This window comes from Panthera onca, chromosome D2 (genome assembly GCF_046562875.1).
Source record: "Panthera onca isolate mPanOnc1 chromosome D2, mPanOnc1 haplotype 2, whole genome shotgun sequence".
Taxonomy (NCBI): domain Eukaryota; kingdom Metazoa; phylum Chordata; class Mammalia; order Carnivora; family Felidae; genus Panthera; species Panthera onca.
In genome coordinates, this window is record NC_138349.1 from 50,484,444 (window position 1) to 50,505,044 (window position 20,601).

At 38.3% G+C, this 20,601-nt stretch overlaps 1 protein-coding gene across 17 annotated transcripts in view; it reads left to right on the plus strand.

Moving 5' to 3' along the window:
- KCNMA1 (potassium calcium-activated channel subfamily M alpha 1) overlaps positions 1–20,601 on the plus strand; it is a 727,105-nt gene that overhangs the window by 470,209 nt on the left and 236,295 nt on the right. For all 17 annotated transcript variants that reach the window (XM_078434448.2, XM_081790521.1, XM_078434449.2 and 14 more), the window contains one exon: positions 16,697–16,772. In XM_078434448.2, coding sequence (XP_078290574.1) covers positions 16,697–16,772 — 76 coding nt within the window. The remainder of the gene's footprint in view (positions 1–16,696; positions 16,773–20,601) is intronic.

The following is a 20,601-nucleotide window of genomic DNA, read 5'->3' on the forward strand; positions in this document are numbered from 1 at the left end:
AGAATAACAATGCTGCTTCCCTCTGAGAAAGAGTTCCTAATCACTTACCTGGCTAGCTGCCCAGTGGGAAATGCCTTGGTACCGGTTTGCAGGATGACCCTAACCTAGTTGTTCAGGCCCCAGGCAATAAGTTTGACCCTCTGAAGGAACAGCAGTGGCCTGGGGTCTACCCTGCCTAGAGCTGCTGGCTTCAGGGTCCTGACTTTTTGACGGGGACACAGGGCTCAGAGCCAGAGGACCTGTGCTCAGTCAGTCTTGACTTGCCGTCAACTTTATAACAGCAACAAAAAATTATGAATAAAAAGAGAAATTTATATATATATATGTTACAGAAAATTTTTAAAAACTTGAGGAAATTAAAGAAATTCAAAAACCCTGCCTCTGTAACACAACCACTGTCACCATTTTATGCTTTTCTTCTAGTTTTTTTCATATAGCTATTGTTTTTAGATTGATTGATTGATTGATTGATTGATTGATTTTGAGAGACAGAGAGATTGGAGGAGGGGCAGAGAGAGAGAGGGAGAGAGAGAGAGGATCCCAGGCAGGCTCTGCTCTCAACGCAGAGTCCGATATAGGACTCAAACTCATGAACCGTGAGATCATGACCTCAGCCAAAACCAAGAGTCAGACACTTAACTGACTTAGCCACCCAGGCACCCCCTAGTTTTTATAGTTTTATTATAGAGAACATGCATTTTATATACTACTTTTTTTTTGAGTTTCCAGTTTGCTTTTTTTTTTTTTCTTCTTTTCTAAATTGTGGTTTAAAAGCACAGAACATAGGGACATCTGGGTAGCTCAGTTGGTTAAGCATCTGACTTTTGATCTCAGCTCAGGTCTTGATCTCAGGTTATGAGTTCAAGCCCGTCATTGGGTTCCATACCCAATTTTATGTTTTGTGTGTTTTGTTTTGTTTTGAAACACAATTTTATGTTCTGTGTTGTTTTAAAAAACAATAACATAGAACATAAAATTTTCCATCTTAACCATTTTTTAGTGTACAGTTTAATAGTGTTAAGTATATTGGCATTGTGGTGGAATGGATCCCCAGATGTCATCTTGCAAATCCGAAGCTCTTTACCTAGTAAATAAGTCCTCTTTCCCTCACGCCGCAGCCTCTGGTAATCGCCACTCTGCTTTCCACATCCTGCTTCTTTAACTTAACACTGTCTCATAACATTTCCTTTGTTATATTATTCTCAAACCTGTGTAATAGCTCATAAAGAAGATGGACTGTATTGAAGAAAACCCATGTTTAGGTATGAAGCTGCTGTCCTATTTTTCTTGTTTAATGAGTAATTTTGCAACGGACATTTCCTGTAGCATTTTTCCATATTTTGTTATATTTCCAAAATGGAATTAGTTTGATTCATAATGTAGAATAACTTTCTGAAAATTCTGAATCATTGGACAGTTCCACCCTCAAACTATAAAATTATCTCATTTGTAGAGTCATCTCTAGGTGAAACTCAGATGTGCTGCTAGTTAAGTAGAATAAACACAATGTTACTGTATTTTTGGTTAACTTGCATTTCTCTTGTTTCAACCAAGTCTAATCATTTCTAATCGTTGCTTACTACTTATACTTACTCTTTTATGATGTGTTTCATTATGATTTTTTGCCTCCTTATGAACTAGGGATAAGGTATTTTCCATACATGCTTTTGACATTACAAAAGGTTCATCCTTATATATCATATCCTCATTATATCATATTACATTATTTTTCTTATAGGCTATCATCTTATCTTCAGTACTGTTTTTGACATGTAGAATTTTGATAATTTTATGGTGGCTGATCTGATATTTAAGAGTTTTTATGATTCCTTTCATATCTGAGTTCAGAAATTCTTCCTCTCTGCAGAGAGCTAATAGATACATAATTACATTTTCTTTAGCTTTTCTATGGCTTGTCATTTATATTTCATTTTAATTTATCTCAAATTAATTTCAATTCTGGTATGAGATGGCTGTTTGTATTGATCATTGCTGTTCACCAATTGTTCCATCATTTATAATGCTCATGTCCTTTTAATTTGTGATAACTCCCTTTTCATATATTCAGTGCTTCTCTCTATAAGACGGTCTATTTTGCCTATCTTTTTGTGATTTTCTTATTCTATTGCTTTGGGGTAGTTGGCCCCTATGATTTCTGCATTTGGGAATTTGGTGAAGTTTCTTTGTGGCCTAATGCATGGTCAGTTTTTGTGACTATTCAATAGTTGTTATTAAAGAATGTGTATTCCTAGATTAGTGAGTAGTATATATGTCTGTCCATCCATTCTGATAAACTTATACAAATATATCCCAAGGAATTAAATGTTATGCATATATTCTTTATTTGTGCTTATTTTTTGGCTAGTTTCTGGAAAAGGAACATTAGCATCTCCATTGTGATGTGGCATTGTCAACTTTTTTTTGTTTGATGTATTCTTATCAGATTTTGTGTCCTGCATCTCAAAGTTATATTCTTAGGTGTGTAAAATTTCTTCATTGCTACACATTCTTGGTGCATGTTCCTTTTATCAATATGAGGTATTACTCTTTACTTCTCTCATAATTTTTCACAGCAGTTGCCACTTTAGTTGATATCATTGTCACTTTGTTTCCCCCTTTTTTGTCAACATTTGTCTGATATCTATTTTTCAGCTTTTAATTTCTAACTTTTCTTTGTTTTGTTTTTGGTGTATTTCTTACACACAGCATGCCTCTGGAATGTGTTAGTGATGGTTTTCTACTACCTGAGAGTCATTGTATTTTAATAGGTGAACTTAACTTACTTAGTTCTATTGTGATGACTAATATAATTTTGGGCTGTTTTTACTGTTACAGTAGTATTTTCTAATTAATATGCTTTTCTTTGGTTTCTTTTTTCACAACTGTTTTCCTTTAGCTGGATTGGTCTTTTTTGTTGTTGTTGTTCTTTTTCCCCTCCTAAGATTTTGAATTTTTAATTCCAAATATATTCTTAAGTTTTTTTTCTAATTTTTTTAATGCTTATTTATTTTTCTGAGAGAGAGAATGCGTGCGCGCGCAAGTGGGTGAGGGGCAGGAAGAGCCGGGGACAGAGTATCTAAGGAGGGCTCTGCTCTGACAGCAGAAAGCATGATGCAGGACTTTTAACTCGTGAACCCCTGAGATCATGACCTAAGCCGAATTCGGACACTCAACTGACTGAGCCACACGAGAGCCCCTATTTAAGCTTTTGATACACATACTTAAACATAATTTTTCTATTAATATGTATAATTAATAGTATCTTCCCCTCAGGGCACCTGGCTGGCTCAATCAGAAGAGTATGTATCTCTTAATCTAGGGGTCATGAGTTTGAGTCCCATGTTGGGTGTAGAGATTACTTATAATAAATACACTTAAAAAATAGTATTTTCTCCTCAAGCAGGACGGGAGCTTTAGCACACCTTTCTTACCTCCACCGCTGTCCCATCTCCATATCTCTATCTTACATACAGTATCATCTAGAGATTTTAATTTTGGGGTCATTGCTATTATTCATTATGTTTTGTAATATTCAGCCAACACATAAACCAATCAGTTATTTTTAATTCTTTTCCTACATTGGTTCTTGTATCTCACTTCTTTCGGATTTATTTTTCTTGAAGCTGGCTAAGTATATCTTTCTTGGTTCCAAATGATTTCTCCCAAGAATTATGAAGATATCCTTCCTTTGTTTCCTTTCACCCAGTGTGGCTAGGGGAACTGTGACAATAAGTTGATTTTCACTGCTTTGAGGGGCTTAGATCTTTACACTGATGTTCTGAAATGCCACCATGATATGCCTAGATTTGGACCTTTGACAATGCAACCTGCTGGATACTTAAGACCTTTCCAATCTGAGGATACAGGTCATTCTTCTGGCCAGGGAAACTTGATTCTAATATTATTTGAGTTTTTCCTGCTTCCAGTTGCCTTTATTTTCTCCTTTTGGAAATTCAACTACATAAATGTTAAAAATGCTGTACTTGTTTTCCATGCCTTGACTTTTACTTTGTGTTTTTTATCCTTTTGAAGGAAGAGATCTCTATTTGATAGTTCAGCCCTCCGGTTTGTATGTAGCTATGTCCACTCTTCTGTTTTGTTGACTTTTTAATGCTTTGATATTCAAATTTTAATTTCTCAGCTATCTACTTGACTTCGTAGTGTTGACATATTTTGTTACAACTCTTTATGGTTTTCAATTAAATTTTTTCTGAAGCTGTTGCTTTCATGTTATATTCTCAAATGTCAGTTTTCTAGAATATGCATTTTTTTCTTTAAAAATTTTTTTTTACTATTTATTGGTTTTTGAGAGAGAGACAGAGACAGAGTGCAAGCAAGGGAGGGGCAGAGAGAGAGAGAGAGATACAGAATCTGAAGCAGGCTCCAGGCTTCAGCTGTCAGCACAGAGCCCAACGTGGGGCTCAAACCCACAAACCCTGAGATCATGACTTGAGCCGAAGTTGGACGTTCAACTGACTAAGCCACCCAGGCGCCCCTAGAATATGTATTTTTGCAAAGGAAACTTGATTTTCCTCAAAATGACTTTCTCAATTCTGTGTTCCTCTTTGGATTTGAGATGTGTGCTGTGAGTTCTGTCTTGGCCTCTGGCCACTTGTCCAGTGAATGCTGGGCTGTGCTGTGCTGCCTTCCGCTCTAGTAGCCGTTCTTACAGCTGTGGTAACAATTTCTTTCTAGGACTTACCTGTTCACTCAGTATTGCTTAGGAACTAAAATGCCCACACTTATTGCTGTGTCCTGGCTGCTCCCATTTGGTGCCCCCATCAGTCAGTGTCACTGTCCCAGCCTCCTCCTTCCCAGTGTCAGTCACACCATTTCATTTTTTGGACAGTTGTTTTCTTCTTTACTAAAATCTCCCCATCTGCCACCTCCTCCAGCCTCAGTCTTTGTGGAATTCCTCATTGAAATTTGTTGACAAAGGACATTTCATATATTCTTTTATCATTATGGTTATTAATATATAGAGACATATAACAAATGTGTTCAATATATATACATATACGTATACATATATATGTATATGGTTGCTCTATGTGTTATACAAATGTGAAATTAGGTTTCTTAGTTCTGTTGAGTTAATTTCCAACCAAGTATCCACTTTTCACCTGCCAACATTTTGTGCTTTTCTCTTATGTGCTATAGTCTCTCTTCCCTTCTTTTTGTCCTTGGGCATTTTACCATTTTCCCCCACTAGTATTACTTTAGTGAGGTTTTGAGAGGGGGCAGAGATAAAGCATTGTTTTCAACCTGCTAAATCTAACTACGATGCTCTGGAGTATTATTTGATCCACTGATGAATTATATATATTGGTATTTTATGTAGAATGCAGCATCTCTAACATTCGTGAGATTATTTTATTTTTGTGTTTTGAAAAGTCAGTTTTTCGTAGCAGGTTGATGTTTATTTTCTTAGTAGCTTTCTATCTTTTTTGTGTTATGGGATAGTTTAGAATTTCAATAAAAAATGTTTTAAAGAATTTAATGATAAATTATATGGTTGCAAAGCCTTTGAGAGGAAGGTATTAGTACATTTTCCTATTTACATACCAGCTACAATTCTGCAATGACTTATTTCCCCATTTGGTCATATCAACTTTCAAGGTTTACATTTTGGAGAAGTCATCCCCTATTACTGAGGTTTTCAGTTTTATTAGTATATAACTGTGCATGAATTGTTTTTTTCTATTTGCTTTTCTATTGGATGAGCCAGTCATTTATTTTATCCTTTGTTTAACTGTTGTTATTGTTTGTCCCCATAAATTTTTTTTATCACTTTTAATCTTTATTGGCTTTCTGAGTATTCAGTTATAAACACTAAAATAGAAATCATCTACCTCCTGATGTTGTTAAGACTACTTTTTTGCTAAGATCTTAAGCTGAATGTATTTTTTATAGGTAGTGTCTTATTATACTATTAATTTCTTCTAAGTTATAGTTAGCAAGTATGCTCTTTAAAATTAAGTAGCGAGGCAGCATGCTTAGTGGGTATACTAGTGGTTTTAGGTTACTCAAGTGATTACTCAGGTAAGAGGAAATTTGCTAACTATTTGAGAACAAAAATAAAGTTTGGTTCCTTTGGTACACTATTAACCAAAATAAATAAATACATCAAGATAGAGTAACAAGGTTAAAAGAAAAAAAAAAGATATTCTCAACCAGTGGTTCCCAAACTTGGTTGCACTTTAGAATCATCTGGGGAGTTTAAAAAATTCTGACACCTAGGTTGTACCCCAGGCCAATTAAATCTGAGTATCTGGGAGGGGGAGGCAGGTATCAGTATTGTTTTAAAATCCCTGGGGTGATTGCATTAGCAGCAAAGTCTGGGAATTGCTGCGTTCCAGCCTTGATTTCTCAAAGTGTGGTCTCTGACCAAGAGTATCTGCATCATTTTAGAGCTGGTTAGATATGTAGAGTATCAGGCCCCATCTCAGACCCACTGAATCAGAATCTGAATGTTAATAAATCCTAGGCAGTTCCTGTGAATGTGGAATTTGATAGTAGGTCTCTAATGCAGGTGTAGCAAACTAGGGCCCTTGGGCTATTATTTGAATAAAACTTTATTGGAATATGGCCACGCCCATTCATTTACATATATTTACAGCAGAGTGGGAGTTGTGAGAGAACCTAAAATAATTGCTATCTGCCCATTTACAGAAAAAGTTTGCAATGCTTCTCAACCTTGACAGCTCCTTAGAATCATCTCAGAGCTTAAGACTCCCTCTGCCTGGCTGTACCAAGGCCCATAAAGTCAGAATGGACACAGGTATCAGTAATTCTTAAAGCTTCCCAGGTGTTTGAAATGTGCAGCCAAGGTTCAGAACCACTGCCCTAAAAGTATAAAGAGGAAAGGTGGATGCATTTAAAAAGTCTGTTTTTATGTTGGAGGTGGCCATTATTGAATATTAAAAGAAAGAAACAATGATGAAAGATTGATGTATTTGACCATATAACAAATTTAGAATTTGAAAAGAAAGAAAACAAAATTTTAGACTTAGAAAAAAACCTTAAGCAAAATTAAAACAAGAATGACGAACTGTGTGAGATACTAGAGAACAAAATGTCCTCAGTATAACAAAGCCCAAATTTATTTATAAGATGAAGACACAGGTCATGTGGCAAAGGCCACTATAAAGCACTTTAAAGAAAAAATACAATGACTGATAAGTATGTGAAAAATAATGAACTTCATTTGTTGACATAGAAAAGAAAACTAAAATAGTGATAAACTCCTATTTGGGGCCCTTCAAATTCAGAGGCTTAGTTTCCCTTCTTCCCTCCCTTTTCTTTATCAGGGTATCAATCTGGTGGGGTTGTGGGCAGATGACCATTTACATAGTGGTGGCACGTTGTTAGCAGACTCTGGCAAGAGGATCTCCATGTTGAAAGTGCTTACTTGAGTACTGATGTTTGCAATTGGAACTGGCTGGCTAAAGTCTGTGCCGGGGCAGTGTTTACAAGCTTAGGCTTTGTGCAGGTACACAAATTTGGGTTGAGACTTGGCTCCATTGCTTACAAATTGTGGTGGACACACTGCCCAGTCTGTTTACTTTTAGCTATTTTCTTCTGTTGTATGTGTAAACTATAATTAAGGATTTTGGCATAAAAGAAGTAATCGAGAATAGCAGATGACTGGGGCATCTGGGTGGCTCAGTCAGTTAAGCATCCTGCTCTTAACTTTGGCTCAGGTCATGATCTTACCGTTCATGAGTTCGAGCTTCATATGATGAAATGACCATTTATTGAGTACCACCAACGTGCCTTCATGTATTATCAGAATACTTATTCTTCTGGTATACAATCTCCAGAGTATTTTTTTAAATTGAAGTATAGTTGAGATATAATTTCAGGTGTACAATATAGCGATTTTACAATTATATACATCCTGAAATGCTCACCATGGTAAGTGTAGTTACTATCTGTCATCATACAAAGTTATTACACTGTACTCTTCAGCCCTGTGACTTATTTGTTTTATAACTTAATAATCTACCTCACCTATTTCTCTGATCCCCTCCCCAGCTTCTCCTTTGGCATTTGCCAGTTTCTTCTCTGTATTTATGAGTCCATTTTTGTTCGTTCATTTGCTTTGTTTTTAGGTTCTGTGCATAAGTGAGATTATGTGGTATTTGTCTTTTTCTGTCTGACTTATTTCACTTAGCATTATACTCTTTCCTTCTATGCATGTTGTCACGAATGGCAAGATTTCATTCTTTTTAATGGCTGAGTAATCCATTGTGTGTGTGTGTGTGTGTGTGTGTGTGTGTGTGTGCGCGCGCGCTCGCGCGTGCGCATGCACGCACACGTGCACGCACGTATGTGTGTATATATACATCTTCTTTATCAATGGATATATAGGTTGCTTCCATATCTTGGCTATTGTAAATAATCCTGCAGTAAACATAGGGGTAAATATATCTTTTCAAGTTAGCGTTTTCATCTTCTTTGTGTAAATACTCAGAAATGGAATTACTGGATCATATTGCATTTCTGTTTTTGAGGAAACTCCATACTGTTTTCCACAGTAGCTACACCATTTTGCATTCCCACCAACAATGCATGAGGGTTTCCTTTTCTCCACGTCCCTTGTTAATACTTGTTATTTCTTCTATTTTTAATTCTAGCCATTCTGACAGGTGTGAGGTGATATCTCATTGTGTTTTTGATTTTCATTTTCTTGTGATCAGTGATGTTGAGCATCTTTTCATATGTCTGTTGGCCATCTATATGTCTTCTTTGGAAAAATATCTCTTTAGGTCCTCTGCTCATTTTTGAGTCAGATTACTTTTCTTTGTATTGAGTGATATGAGTTCTTTATATATTTTGGATATCAACCCCTTTTAGATGTGTCATTTGCAAATATCTTCTCCCTTTCAGTAGGTTGGTTTTTTGTTTTGTTGGTGTTTTTGTTTGTTTTGTTTCACTAGTCCCAATTGTTTATTTTTGCTTTTGTTTCCCTTGTCTGAGGAGACATATCCAGAATAATATTGCTAAGATTTATGTCTAAGAGATTACTGTCTACATTTTATTCTAGGAGTTTTATGGTTTCAGGTTTCATATTTAGGTATTCAATCAACTTTGAGTTTATTTTTGTGTAAGGTATAAGAAAGTGGTCGAGTTTTATGCCTCTGCATGTAGCTATCCCAGCATGTAATTTTCCCAGCACCATTTATTGAAGAGACAGCCTTTTCCCCATTGTATATTCTTATCTCCTTTGTTGTAGATTAATTAACCATAGATATGCATGGGTTTATTTCTGGGGTCTCTATTCTGTTTCATTGATCTATGTGTCTGTTTTTGTGCTGGTATCATACTGTTTTTATTACTGTAACTTTGTGGTATATCTTGAAATCTGGGATTGTGATATCTCCAGCTTTGTTCTTTTTTCTCAAGATTGCTTTAGCTACTTGGGGTCTCTTGTGGTTCCATACAAATTTTAGAATGATTTGTTCTAGTTCTGTGAAAAATACTATTGGCATTTGATAAGGATTGTATTGAATCTGTAAATTGCTTTGGGTAGTATGGGCATTTTAACAACATTAATTTTTCTGATCTATGAACATGGAATACCTTTCCATTTATTTGTGTTGTTTTCAGTTCCTTTCATCAATGTCTTATAGTTTTCAGAGTAGAGGTTTTTCACCTCCTTGATTAATTTTTTTCTTATTGTATTCTTTTTGATGTAATTATAAATGAGATTGTTTTATTAATTTCTCTTTCTGCTATTTCATTAGTAGTGTATAGAAACACATCAGATTTCTATATATTAATTTTGTATCCTGTAACTTTACTGAATTCATTTATCAGTTCTAATAGATTTTTAGTGAAGTCTTTAGGATCTTCTATGTACAATATTATGTCATCTGCAAGTAGTACAGTTTTACCTCCTCCTTACGAACTTGGATGACTTTTTATTTCTTGCCTGATTGCTACGGCTAGGACTTCCAGTACTAGGTTAAATAAAAGTGATGAGAGTAGACATCCTTTCTTTTTCCTGATTTTAGGGGAAAAACTTTCAGCTTTTGACCATTGAGTATCATGTTAGCTGTGGGTGTGTCATATATAGCCTTTATTATGATGAGGCATTTCCCTTTCTGCCCACTTTGTGGAGAACTTTTATCATGAATGGATGTTGATTTTTTTTAAAAAATGCTTTTCCTGCATCTATTGAAATGATCATACCATTTTTGTCGTCCCTTTTGTTAATGTGCTGTATCATGTTGATTGATTTGTGGATATTGAATCATCCTTGGAATAAATTCCACTTGATCATGGTAAATGATCATTTTTGTATGGTTTGCTAATATTTTTGAGTATTTTCGCATCTAGGTTCATTTTGGATATTGGTATGTTTTTGCCTTGTTGAGACTGCTTGCACCAAGGGACACTGGTACATAATTTTCTTTTCTGTTATAGTGTCTTTGTTTGGTTTTGGTATCACAGTAATGCTGACCTCATAGAATGAATTTGGAAGCATTCTTTTCTATTTTTTGGAATAGTTTGAGAAGGATAGGTATTAACTATTCTTTCAAAGTTTGGTAAAATTCACCTGTGAAGCCATCTGGTCCTAGACTTTTGTTCATTGGGAGTTTTTTGATAACTGATTAAATTTTGTTCTAGTAATCAGTCTATTCCAATTTTCTATTTCTTTCCTATTTAGTCTTAGAAGACTATTTGTTTCTAGGGACTTATCTATTTCTTTTAGGTTGTCCAATTTATTGGCATATAATTTTTCATAGTAATATCTTGTAATTCTTTGTATTTCTGCAATATTAGTTTGAAACTATGCTTTACTTTTTTAAAGTTTATTTCTTTCTTTTAGTAATCTCTATACCCAATGGGGGGATTCAAACTTATGACCTCAAGATGAAGAGTTTCATGCTCTTCTGACTGAGCCAGACAGGTGTCCCTCCTCTTCTTCATTTTTTATTTTATTATTTGACTTCTCTCTCTCTCTCTCTTTCTCTCTCTCTCTCTCTCTCTCTGAGTCTGACTAGTTTATCAATTTTGTATATCTTTTCAAAACACTGGCTCCTAAGTGTTATTGATTTTTTTTCTATCTTTCTACTTAGTCTCTTTTTTTTGTTTGTTTCCACTCTGATCTGTATTATTTTTTTCCTTCTACTAATTTTGGACTTTAAGATCAGATTGTTTATTTGAGATTTTTCTTGTTTTTGAGATAGGCCTGTATTACTATATACTTCCTTCTTAAAACTGCTTTTGCTGGATCCCAAAGATGTTGAACCTTTGTATCTTCAGGGTATGATCTGAGAGATAAAGGTAATAAGACTGGGTGGAGAACTCCAGCTCTAGTACGGTTGCAACAGAGGCCTCAGCCAATGCCACATAGAGCTCTGCAGCTGGATGGCTCATTAGGGTTATCCCAAATGGGGCAGGGCAGCGAATTTTTGTCCCCACACTTACTGCTCATTGGGGGCCTCCCATGGCAAGGATGTAACCTTAGGTGAAGCCACTTCAGGAGTCAGGGGAGAATAAAGACCTCTGTGCTTCACAACACCCACTACAGCTCATGTGTGTTATTCATTTAATATAGTCTCAGATATGATATGATAGTGTTTTATTTAGGATTCTTGTAGTTAGTCATTATGTGATGAGTTTGCCTTTTTTCCCCCAATGTGTGGAGTACCTGTGTCCAGGTAATTACAGCTTTCTAAACCAATACAGAGTGCAGAAAAAGAAAGAACAATCCATTTTAGGGGCTCCTGGGTGGCTCAGTCAGTTGAGTGTCTGACTCTTGATTTAGGCTCAGGTCATGTTCTCACAGTTCATAAGTTCGAGCCCCATATCAGACTCTGTGCCAACAGTGCAGAGCCTGGTTGGGATTCTCCCTCTCCCTCTCTCTCTGCCCTCCCCTGTTCTTTCGCTCTCTCCAAATAAATAAATAAACTTTAAAAATTTTTTAAAAAGCCAATCCATTTTAATTAGTTGACTATATAGTATAGAGAAGTTTGCTATTTCTTAATATTTAAAGGAACTGACTTGAACTCATCTAGATCTTTGTGGGGGCATAATTCATGTTTTTCGGTACACACACATTTGCTTCTTTCCAACTGTTAGAGTCATTTTATATTTTCCTAGAATATCATTTTATTCCAGAGATTTTCAGTCATAGGAAACATGTAGTAAGAATACAGTATCATGAAGCAAAGAAGACAAATGGTTTGCCATTTAGGCATTACCCATCCCACCTCTCCCTTTTCTTGGCCTCTTGTATGTAATTTGAGTTGCTGTCTGTACCTCTGTAGGATCTCTCTGGGTGCAGCAGAGTGGCCACTGGTTAAGAGCTTTTCCTGTATTAGGCTGCTTTACATTTCCTAAGGGTGTCAGCCCTCAGCTCGTCAGGTAAGCCCTCAGTGTTCATGACTTTTTTCTTCAGGAAGCTGGGTACGTACTCCTGAATGCAGAGTATGTACTCTGGAGCTGTCTGCTCATTCTTTCTCAGAAGTCTGATTCATTTATTCAGTTCAACTGAGTATTTATTGAGCTCCCACCTTGTGCCAGGTACTAATTTACATCTATGAAATAAAGCCACGAGCAAAGCGGACACCAGTTCCTCCCTTCATTGAGCTGATGCTATACGTAGGGAGTCAGAAAGTAAATGACATAAGCAAGTAAGACACTAGCGCTTCTTCGTGCTGAGGAGAGAAGGAAAGTGGGCACGAAGAATAAGAGTTAGGGGGATGGAGAAGGAGGGGGCTTGCATTTGGGGTAGAGTAGCAGGGGCAGGTCTTGCTAGACGGCTGCATTAAGGAAACACCTCCAGGAGGTGGGGGAGTAAATCCTGTGGCCACGTGGGGAAGAGCCCTCCAGACAGAGAGCAGCGTGTCCAGGAAGGACCCCTGCACAGGAGCTTGCCTGTGCTGGCAGGGATGGATCACTGAGGAGGGCAGCCAGGTTGAAGGGAGAGTAATGTCAGGAGTGGGGGAGGACATCAGATCCAGAAGGAAATGGGTTGCCTTTGCTTTAGGCCCTTCAAGGACTTTGACTTTTACTCTGTGTGAAATGCGGGTATTGGAGGATTTTGAGCAGAGGAATGGTGTGATCTGTTTTACTTTTTAACAGGTTCGTTCTGGCTGCTATGCTGAGAATAGCCCCCCAGGGTCCAGGGCAGAAAGTAGTTAGGGAACTGAAGGGTATGTCCTTCAAACCACTATTTCTTCAGACAGTTTGGCTTGACCTAAAGATAAAATGTAGACTGATTTTTTTTTTTAATCCACATAGAACTTTGTTTGTTCATTTGCATTAATGAAAGCCAATGCCATGGAAATGACCAGCATGAGGCAGTCAAATAAAAGCCCACTGTTGTTCAGCCCATTCTTGTATTACCTACGGTGGTCGCTTTTTCAGGGAGACAGTTCTGAGACAGTTCTCTCCTGTCTTCATCCTGGAAAACCTGTTTTCCTAAGAACCAGCTTGCTTTTCTCTTCTGGACATCATTAATCTTCTGATGTTGCATTCCTTACTTTGTTGACAAAGTGCTCAGAGCTAGATCAACAGTTTGCTTCTAGCAAGAGCATAGGACCTTTGGCTGCTGAATTCACTGTTTTTCCTACCCTTGTTTTCATACAGCTCCATTAAAAGGGAAGCTTTTATTCTATTATTATATTTTTGTGAGTCCCTTTAAAATGTGGCAAGCTACAGACAAATAATATAGGATACAAATAGCATCACCTACAGTAGAAAGAAAGAAATCCAGTTCAAAGCTTGGGTCATAAGTATCCTATTTTTGTTTTCATAAGTGTAAAAAAAAATATATATATATATATATAATATATATATTTTTTTATATATAAAATATATATTTTATATATATTAATATATATATAAATTATATATATATATAATATATTAATATATATATATACTCAAACATGCACACACAAGATTTTCAGGATGAAACCATTAGCAGCTAATAATTACTAAAACATCATTATTTCCTGACTGGTTTCTGTGCTACTGGGTTTTTTTCTACCTCAAGTTTCTAAATTTGGTTTTTCATCTCCCACAAGTGCATGCCAGTGGTGCTGGACTAAGACCAGCCATCCAGGTTGGGCTGGATGCTTAGGACCAACAATAGAGTTTGTTAAAAATACACCTTCCAGGGGTGCCTGGGTGACTCAGTTGGTTCAGTGTCCAACTTCGGCTCAGGTCATGATCTCACAGTTTGTGAGTTCGAGCCCCACGTTGGGCTCTGTGCTGACAGCTCAGAGCCTGGAGCCTGCTTCGGATTCTACCTGCCTCTCTCTCTGTCCCTGACCTGCTTGCACTCCGTTTCTCTCTCTCTCTCAAATATAAATAAACATTAAAAAATTTTTTAAAACTACACCTTCCAGCCTCTGCTACTCACTCCAATTTAATAAGGCTTGCTAACTTTGAAAATATTTTGCACAAACAATGTATTTTCTGGGATCCTGGATTTTTAAAAATTTTTTTAATTGTTTATTTATTTTTGAGAGAGACCGAATGTGAGCAGGGGAGAGGCTGAGACAGAGGGAGACACAGAATCTGAAGTCGGCTTCAGGCTGTGAGCTGCCAGCACAGAGTCTGATGCGGGACTTGAATTCATGAATCGTGAGATCATGACCTGAGCTGAAGTTGGATGCTTAATCAACTGAGCCACCCAGGCACCCCTGAGATCCTGGATTTTTTAAGACATTTTTTGTTGTCTTTATTGTTGAACAAGTGCTAGACTGTGCATAAAAGTCTTGGATCAGATTCTCCTCATCTTCAAGTTCTGAGTGTTGCCCCATTGTCATTTATACTGACTGTTACATCTTGTGGTCTTAGTGGCATTAATGGTGACCCTCTCCCCACCCTGACACTTTGTTTTTTAATTTATTTTAATACTTGAAACTTGAAGAAAAGAAAAGGCAGATACTTCTCAGCATGGGTTTCTAAGAGCTGGTCATTCATTCTGCCTTTTAATCTCAAATCCTTTTTTCTTTTCTAGAAAGTTCTTTCCTATTATGTCTCGGCCATTACTTATGAACTACAGGTTGTTTGTACTTCCCTTCAGAACATGTTTTATTCATAGGTTGGATTTCTGTGATCTCCCCTCCATTTCCATTTTCTTAAGTTTTATCCTTTTTCTCTGTCTTTTCCTTATGTTCTCTGTGTTCTGGGATTACTTCTTAGTTTTGTCCTCTGCAACCAGTGCAGTGTTCAGCTGTGTTAAGTGAATCTTTCATCAGTTTGGTTAAGACTGTGTTTCAGCTCCTGGGCCTTCAGTTCATCAATATCCCTTCTCATCTCTGTGATTTTTGGTTTAATAAGAGTAATATAAATATCATTTGGCATAGAAGGCCAATGTCTTTTGAGAAAATCTTCTGTTCATGAAGGTAAATCCTTTTTAGATGAGAAATTTCCCTTTTGAGCCATTATCCTTTTCTTCCTCTTGTGCAGTGGGATTTTTTTCCCTCCTGGGCTTTGTGTTAGTTTTTCCTTGGTACCTAATGCTTGAACAAGGCAAAATCTACCTGGGCCAGATGTGGAGCTATATGGGGGGGGGGGGGGGAGCTTCCTGTCTGTCTCCTTTCCTTGATTCATTCCAGTGAATCCCTGGAGCTTCTTCCCACCAGTTCCTGCCTTATGTATGGAGGCAGGATAAAGTCTCACCCACCGGCTTAGAGCAGCCTGTCAATAATTTAGCCCACTCTCTGCTTAGCACTGCTCTTGGCACGTGGGGCTGCTTGACAAAAGGCTTTCAGAAAATCTGTAGAAGAAAACCCCCTTAGCAAAGGGTGTGATATTGAAAATATCTTGAAGCTGTGATAATCAGTATTTTGTATGTAATTCTCTTATATGATGACCAAGCATGTAAGCAATTCTCTTACATGAAGCCCTTTGAGTGACTCAGATTGTTTTTGACTCGTGAATTGGGTCTGAATAGAAATATAGTTTACCCTGGTCTATTAAAACAACAATAATTTGTGTTTTCTTTAATCCTTGATTGTATCTTCCTTTCAGGTGTTCATCTCTCTTCTGCTGTCTGGAAATCTACCTCTTTGTTTCCGTTCAGCAGCTCTTCATTACCGATTTAGAAAGGACAAACATTTATCTTGATACTTAGTAAAAGTGGAAATATACACATTTTGGATCCTGAAGTTATGGGGAGTGAGATCTTACTGATGTGATTTTTTTTTTTTTTTGATTGGGAGAAAAATATAGAACCTTCTAGAAAACAGATAATGCTGTGGCCTATACTCTTCATTTTATCAGGACTGAAGATAAAGTTTAAAAAAAAAATCCATCAAAGACATAAGATTATCCGATTTGTTCCTAATCTGTTCCTAGCACAAGGGTTACCCTGTGCTATTCCTGGTATTTTTCAGAGCCAAAAATCCTCTCAGACCAGTAGGTAACTAGAAATAGTGCTTTAAATCCAAGATGGACAAAAGAGAGGCCTCATTAAACTGGGCTCTCCCCACCAGACCTTCCTCTACAGGGGCTCAAAACAGGCCTCCTTTAATGAGAAAGTTTACCAGCTGAGATTAAAGTCAAGAATCAGAATGAAGGACTATGTCCAAGGTACCGGTTGGTTTAATCTCCTGCAAAAACTTCATATCCCTTCAACCCTGGCAGCTGTAGATCAAACGGCAGAGTGTGAACATTAAAACCACACGGTGAGAATAATGTGTCTCTATTTCATTTCTCTTTCCAGGTTTGAGATTTTTAAGAGCTCTCAGACTGATACAGTTTTCAGAAATTTTGCAGTTTCTGAACATCCTTAAAACAAGGTAAGATGTTCTTATTCATATTTTTTCTTCATTCTGGTTCCCAAGGCCAAATTATAAATAGCAGGTGTTTTTGTTCATCACTATAAAGTTAGAGTTCTGTTATTCTCAGAAAAAGTGATCTAACACAGAGATCTGGAGAAAGCCCGGGGTGGGGTTTGAACTGCTCTCTTCTGCAGGGCTGGGAACTGTCTGGTAAGAAGAGAAACAGCCGTGCATGTGGAGAAGTAGATAGTTTTGGGGGGACTGTGTGGGTTGCTTGGAAACCAGCCACAGCATCCTGGAGAGATGGTGCACAGTGGATGAGGGATCGAGCAGCTCATTGATTGGGAAGTCCTTGCTCCTAGGTTCTGAATCGCCCCTTTATTACATCACTAAATAAGAAATTGAACCTAAACCCAAAAGCAATGGAAGCAGTGCTCTTGGAGAGGCAATCACAAACCTCATATGGCAAACAGAAAATCATTTCATTTCAAAGTACATTTTAGATGTTCACTTTCTTGCCAGTGTAGTCCCTGGGGCTTGCTTTGTGAATTGCCTTTTGGGGAATACCTAAAAACCTTCTGCCGAATGTACTGTGACTGCTTCTGTTAACTGTGTTATGATCTGGAAAACACTACGGGAGCAGGAGGAAAAATCCCCCAGAGATGCCTTTCCTGATGACCTGTGGGTTTGCAGAGCTGGTCTGAGACCAGGCTGCCTTGATGAATAAACTAATAAAAGAGGTTAGACGTACTCTAATGGAGAATAAGTACAGGCCATAAATTTCTCTTATAGGAAATTACACTTTAAGAAGCTCACTCCTAATGTTCCATTTCCTCTTAGGTTGACGTGTTTGATAAATGATTAAAAACAGGATGCTTCTGGATTTTGTGATTTATAATTAATATACCTGAATTTGGGGTGGGGGAGGGCCCTTGGATTTGGCATTGTTTTCCCAGTAACTGAGGCTGGGACTCAGCTTCCCAAACCTGTCGTATCCAACAAATGTGATGGGCTGTTGACTTCCCTCTTTGGGGTTAGTGCTTTTTGTTTGTTTATTTTGGTTTGTTTTAATTCTAAATTGGTTTTTCCTTGCTAACTATTCATCTGTGTGCATGTGGGATAAATTCTCTTTGTGTTAGCCAAGTTAAAAAGCAAATGAGCATCTAACGTAATAGAAGCCCTCTATAGTGTGTCCCCCTACTCTGCACCTTCATTACCCTGGGGTCAGAGTTTATTGATGTTGCACTTAATACTATGTAATATTATTAATATAGAATGAATATTGTTATTCTTCCTATTTCTTCTGAGTGACAGTAACCCTCGTTTCTACCTTTTTATGGCTCTTCTGTGCAATGAACTCATATTACTTTTGAAATTAAGATTATCCATAAGCCAGCAATCCTCAATGCTTACCTATGTCATAATTGTTCTGCTATATTTTTTAGGGTAGAATTGGTGCATACCCAGTGTCAAGCACAGGGACTGATTTAAGAGACACTTGTTTTTTTTTCTAGAGCAGAATGTGTCCTGTGGAGTTAACCACACTCTCTAACATTCTAACATGGTATAGTGCCCCTCGTTCCCTGTTTCATGTTTACATCATAAATTAGGGGGTTTTAACTCTCTGACACCAGTGTTTTAAGAATGTGCCATTACTCCAAGGAATAACATGGCGAGAACTGTGTTCTCATTTTTCTTGCATTCCACATGGATCCTTTTTGGACTTGGGAGAATGTTAAGCCATGTGAATAAAATATCTTTTTCTGGACCTTTATCAAGAGACCCACCGATTTTCCAATCCTTGGAGAAGATTCTTTTCCTTTAGGTGCAGGAAATAGCACTAATGTCTGTGGTGCACAATCCGCCAAGAAGGCCACAAGTATAGGTGAGGTTCGTTCTCCCAAGGCACAGGGGAAAGAGCTGAAGCAGCCAGCAAGGGACAGAGGTGACTATAAATCAGGAGAGAGTGGCCTTAGGGAAGACTCATGGGGTGGCAGGATGCCAGGTGTCTGCTATCTTGAGCCCCAAACAGCATCTCCCCATCATCCTACTTCCCACTCAGTTAAGCTCTTTCTATGGTAGAGCAGGTTTTCATCACAACCCCCCCCCCCTTGGATTGTCCCTGTTCCTGCTGCTTAGGTGGGTGACTGAGTTAATTCAGCAAGCCTGAACTGACCATCTATTCGTACCAGCAGTGAGGTGGGTGCCAGGGTAGCGTCCTGCTATCAGAGAGTGCATGAGGAGGGAAGAGCCAGCTGGACCTGTGGTGTGGTGGTACTGGGTCACAGGTATATCCAGGGATGGGAGTGGGGGGCAGTGAGGCATTTTCAAGAAAAGGTCTTAGGTAAGCTTCCTAGAAAACTAGATGTCATCCAGGCAGGGGTGGGCTTGGGCATCTCCAATCATAGAAGCTGCAAAAGCACATGGATGAGAGAACATGGCCCTTGGGGGTGCTTTGAGTAGTCTGGTGCTCCTGGAGACTAGGGGTTCTGGGGTGGGAAAACAAAAATGACATTATAGGAGGGCAGGTAAAGGCCAGACCCCAGGCACAGAAGAAAACTTGATTTAATTTATAAGAACTCCAGAGGCTTTAGACCAGCTCTTTGAGCCTATTCTCTCCTCAGGTGCCTGGTTAATCTCAGCTCTTTCCTTATGCACACCCCCAAGCCCAGATCCCAAAGGGTCTGATACAGAGAAAGGGAAGGCTTGGTTTTTGTAGGGCTTTGGACGCAGAGTGACTTTTCTGGTGACTCCTCTGTACTCTGCTGTGTTCATGATGACGTTCCAGAAGGGTGGGCGCAGCCCTGTAATCATCTTTAGGGAGATTTTGTCTGGTTTCCTCGGGTGGCCAGTCCCTACCAATCTGTGGCATTAGGTAGGCATAGAGATATTGCAAATGTGATTTGAAATGATGATTTGAAATTGCAGCTTCATTTTCTGTCCTTTGGTTGCCTTGCTTGGCAAAGAGCTGGAAGAAACAGAGCAGGGAAGTATATTGGGAAGAGAGAGAGAGAGGGAGGGAGGGAGGGAGGGAGAGACAAGAGGGCAGCAGAGTGAACAGGATGACAGAGAAAACACAGAAGAAAGAAACAGTTCACAGTTATGGGACAGCATCAGGGCCATTCCTGCCAACTACCAGCCAAAAGAGGGTCCTAATGTGCTCCTTCTCTGGAAAATGGCATCTTGAAGGGGACAGGTTCCCCTCCATGTCATCGTCTGAGCTTTGGCGGTGCCTCAGTGGCTCTGAAAACTGGCGAACAGACTCCCAGATGAGAGCAGACTTATTCTACACTCAGAGCAAAATAAGCATCTCTGTTTTAAAGGCTGTCGTTCTGATCTCATTTCGTGTGTACAGGCTGATGATAAAAACATGGGTCGTCCCAACAATTTGTTTTAAGTGGCAACGGCCTTGCTAATTATCAAAGCAGACTATAGCTCCATTGTAAACATTTCAACAATGTAGAAAAGCATAAAGGATAAAGTAAAACTTCCCCAACCCTTACGAACTTCCAAGTTAGGTTCTTAAAAAAAAAGAGTATTCCCTATGGAGACTGCAAGGGCTTGTGCAGGTGGAGGCCACATCGTGAGGGCTCTCAGGTATCATGGATTTAACTTGGAGAGCAAGAGGGAATTGCTGAAGGGTTTAAGTAGGAGAGGAATGTGGTCAGATTTACATTTTAGAAAGATCTACTAGTCCACCAATTGTTTGATGGGTTTGAAGCATCTAAGACTGTAGAGCATTAGACCAGTCAAGGCAGTTGTCCAGGCGAGTGGTATCAGGAAATGGCCTTAGGCAGGGCAAGTTGGGGTGGAGAGCAGGCAGAGGGGCAGAGAGATTACTTAAAGG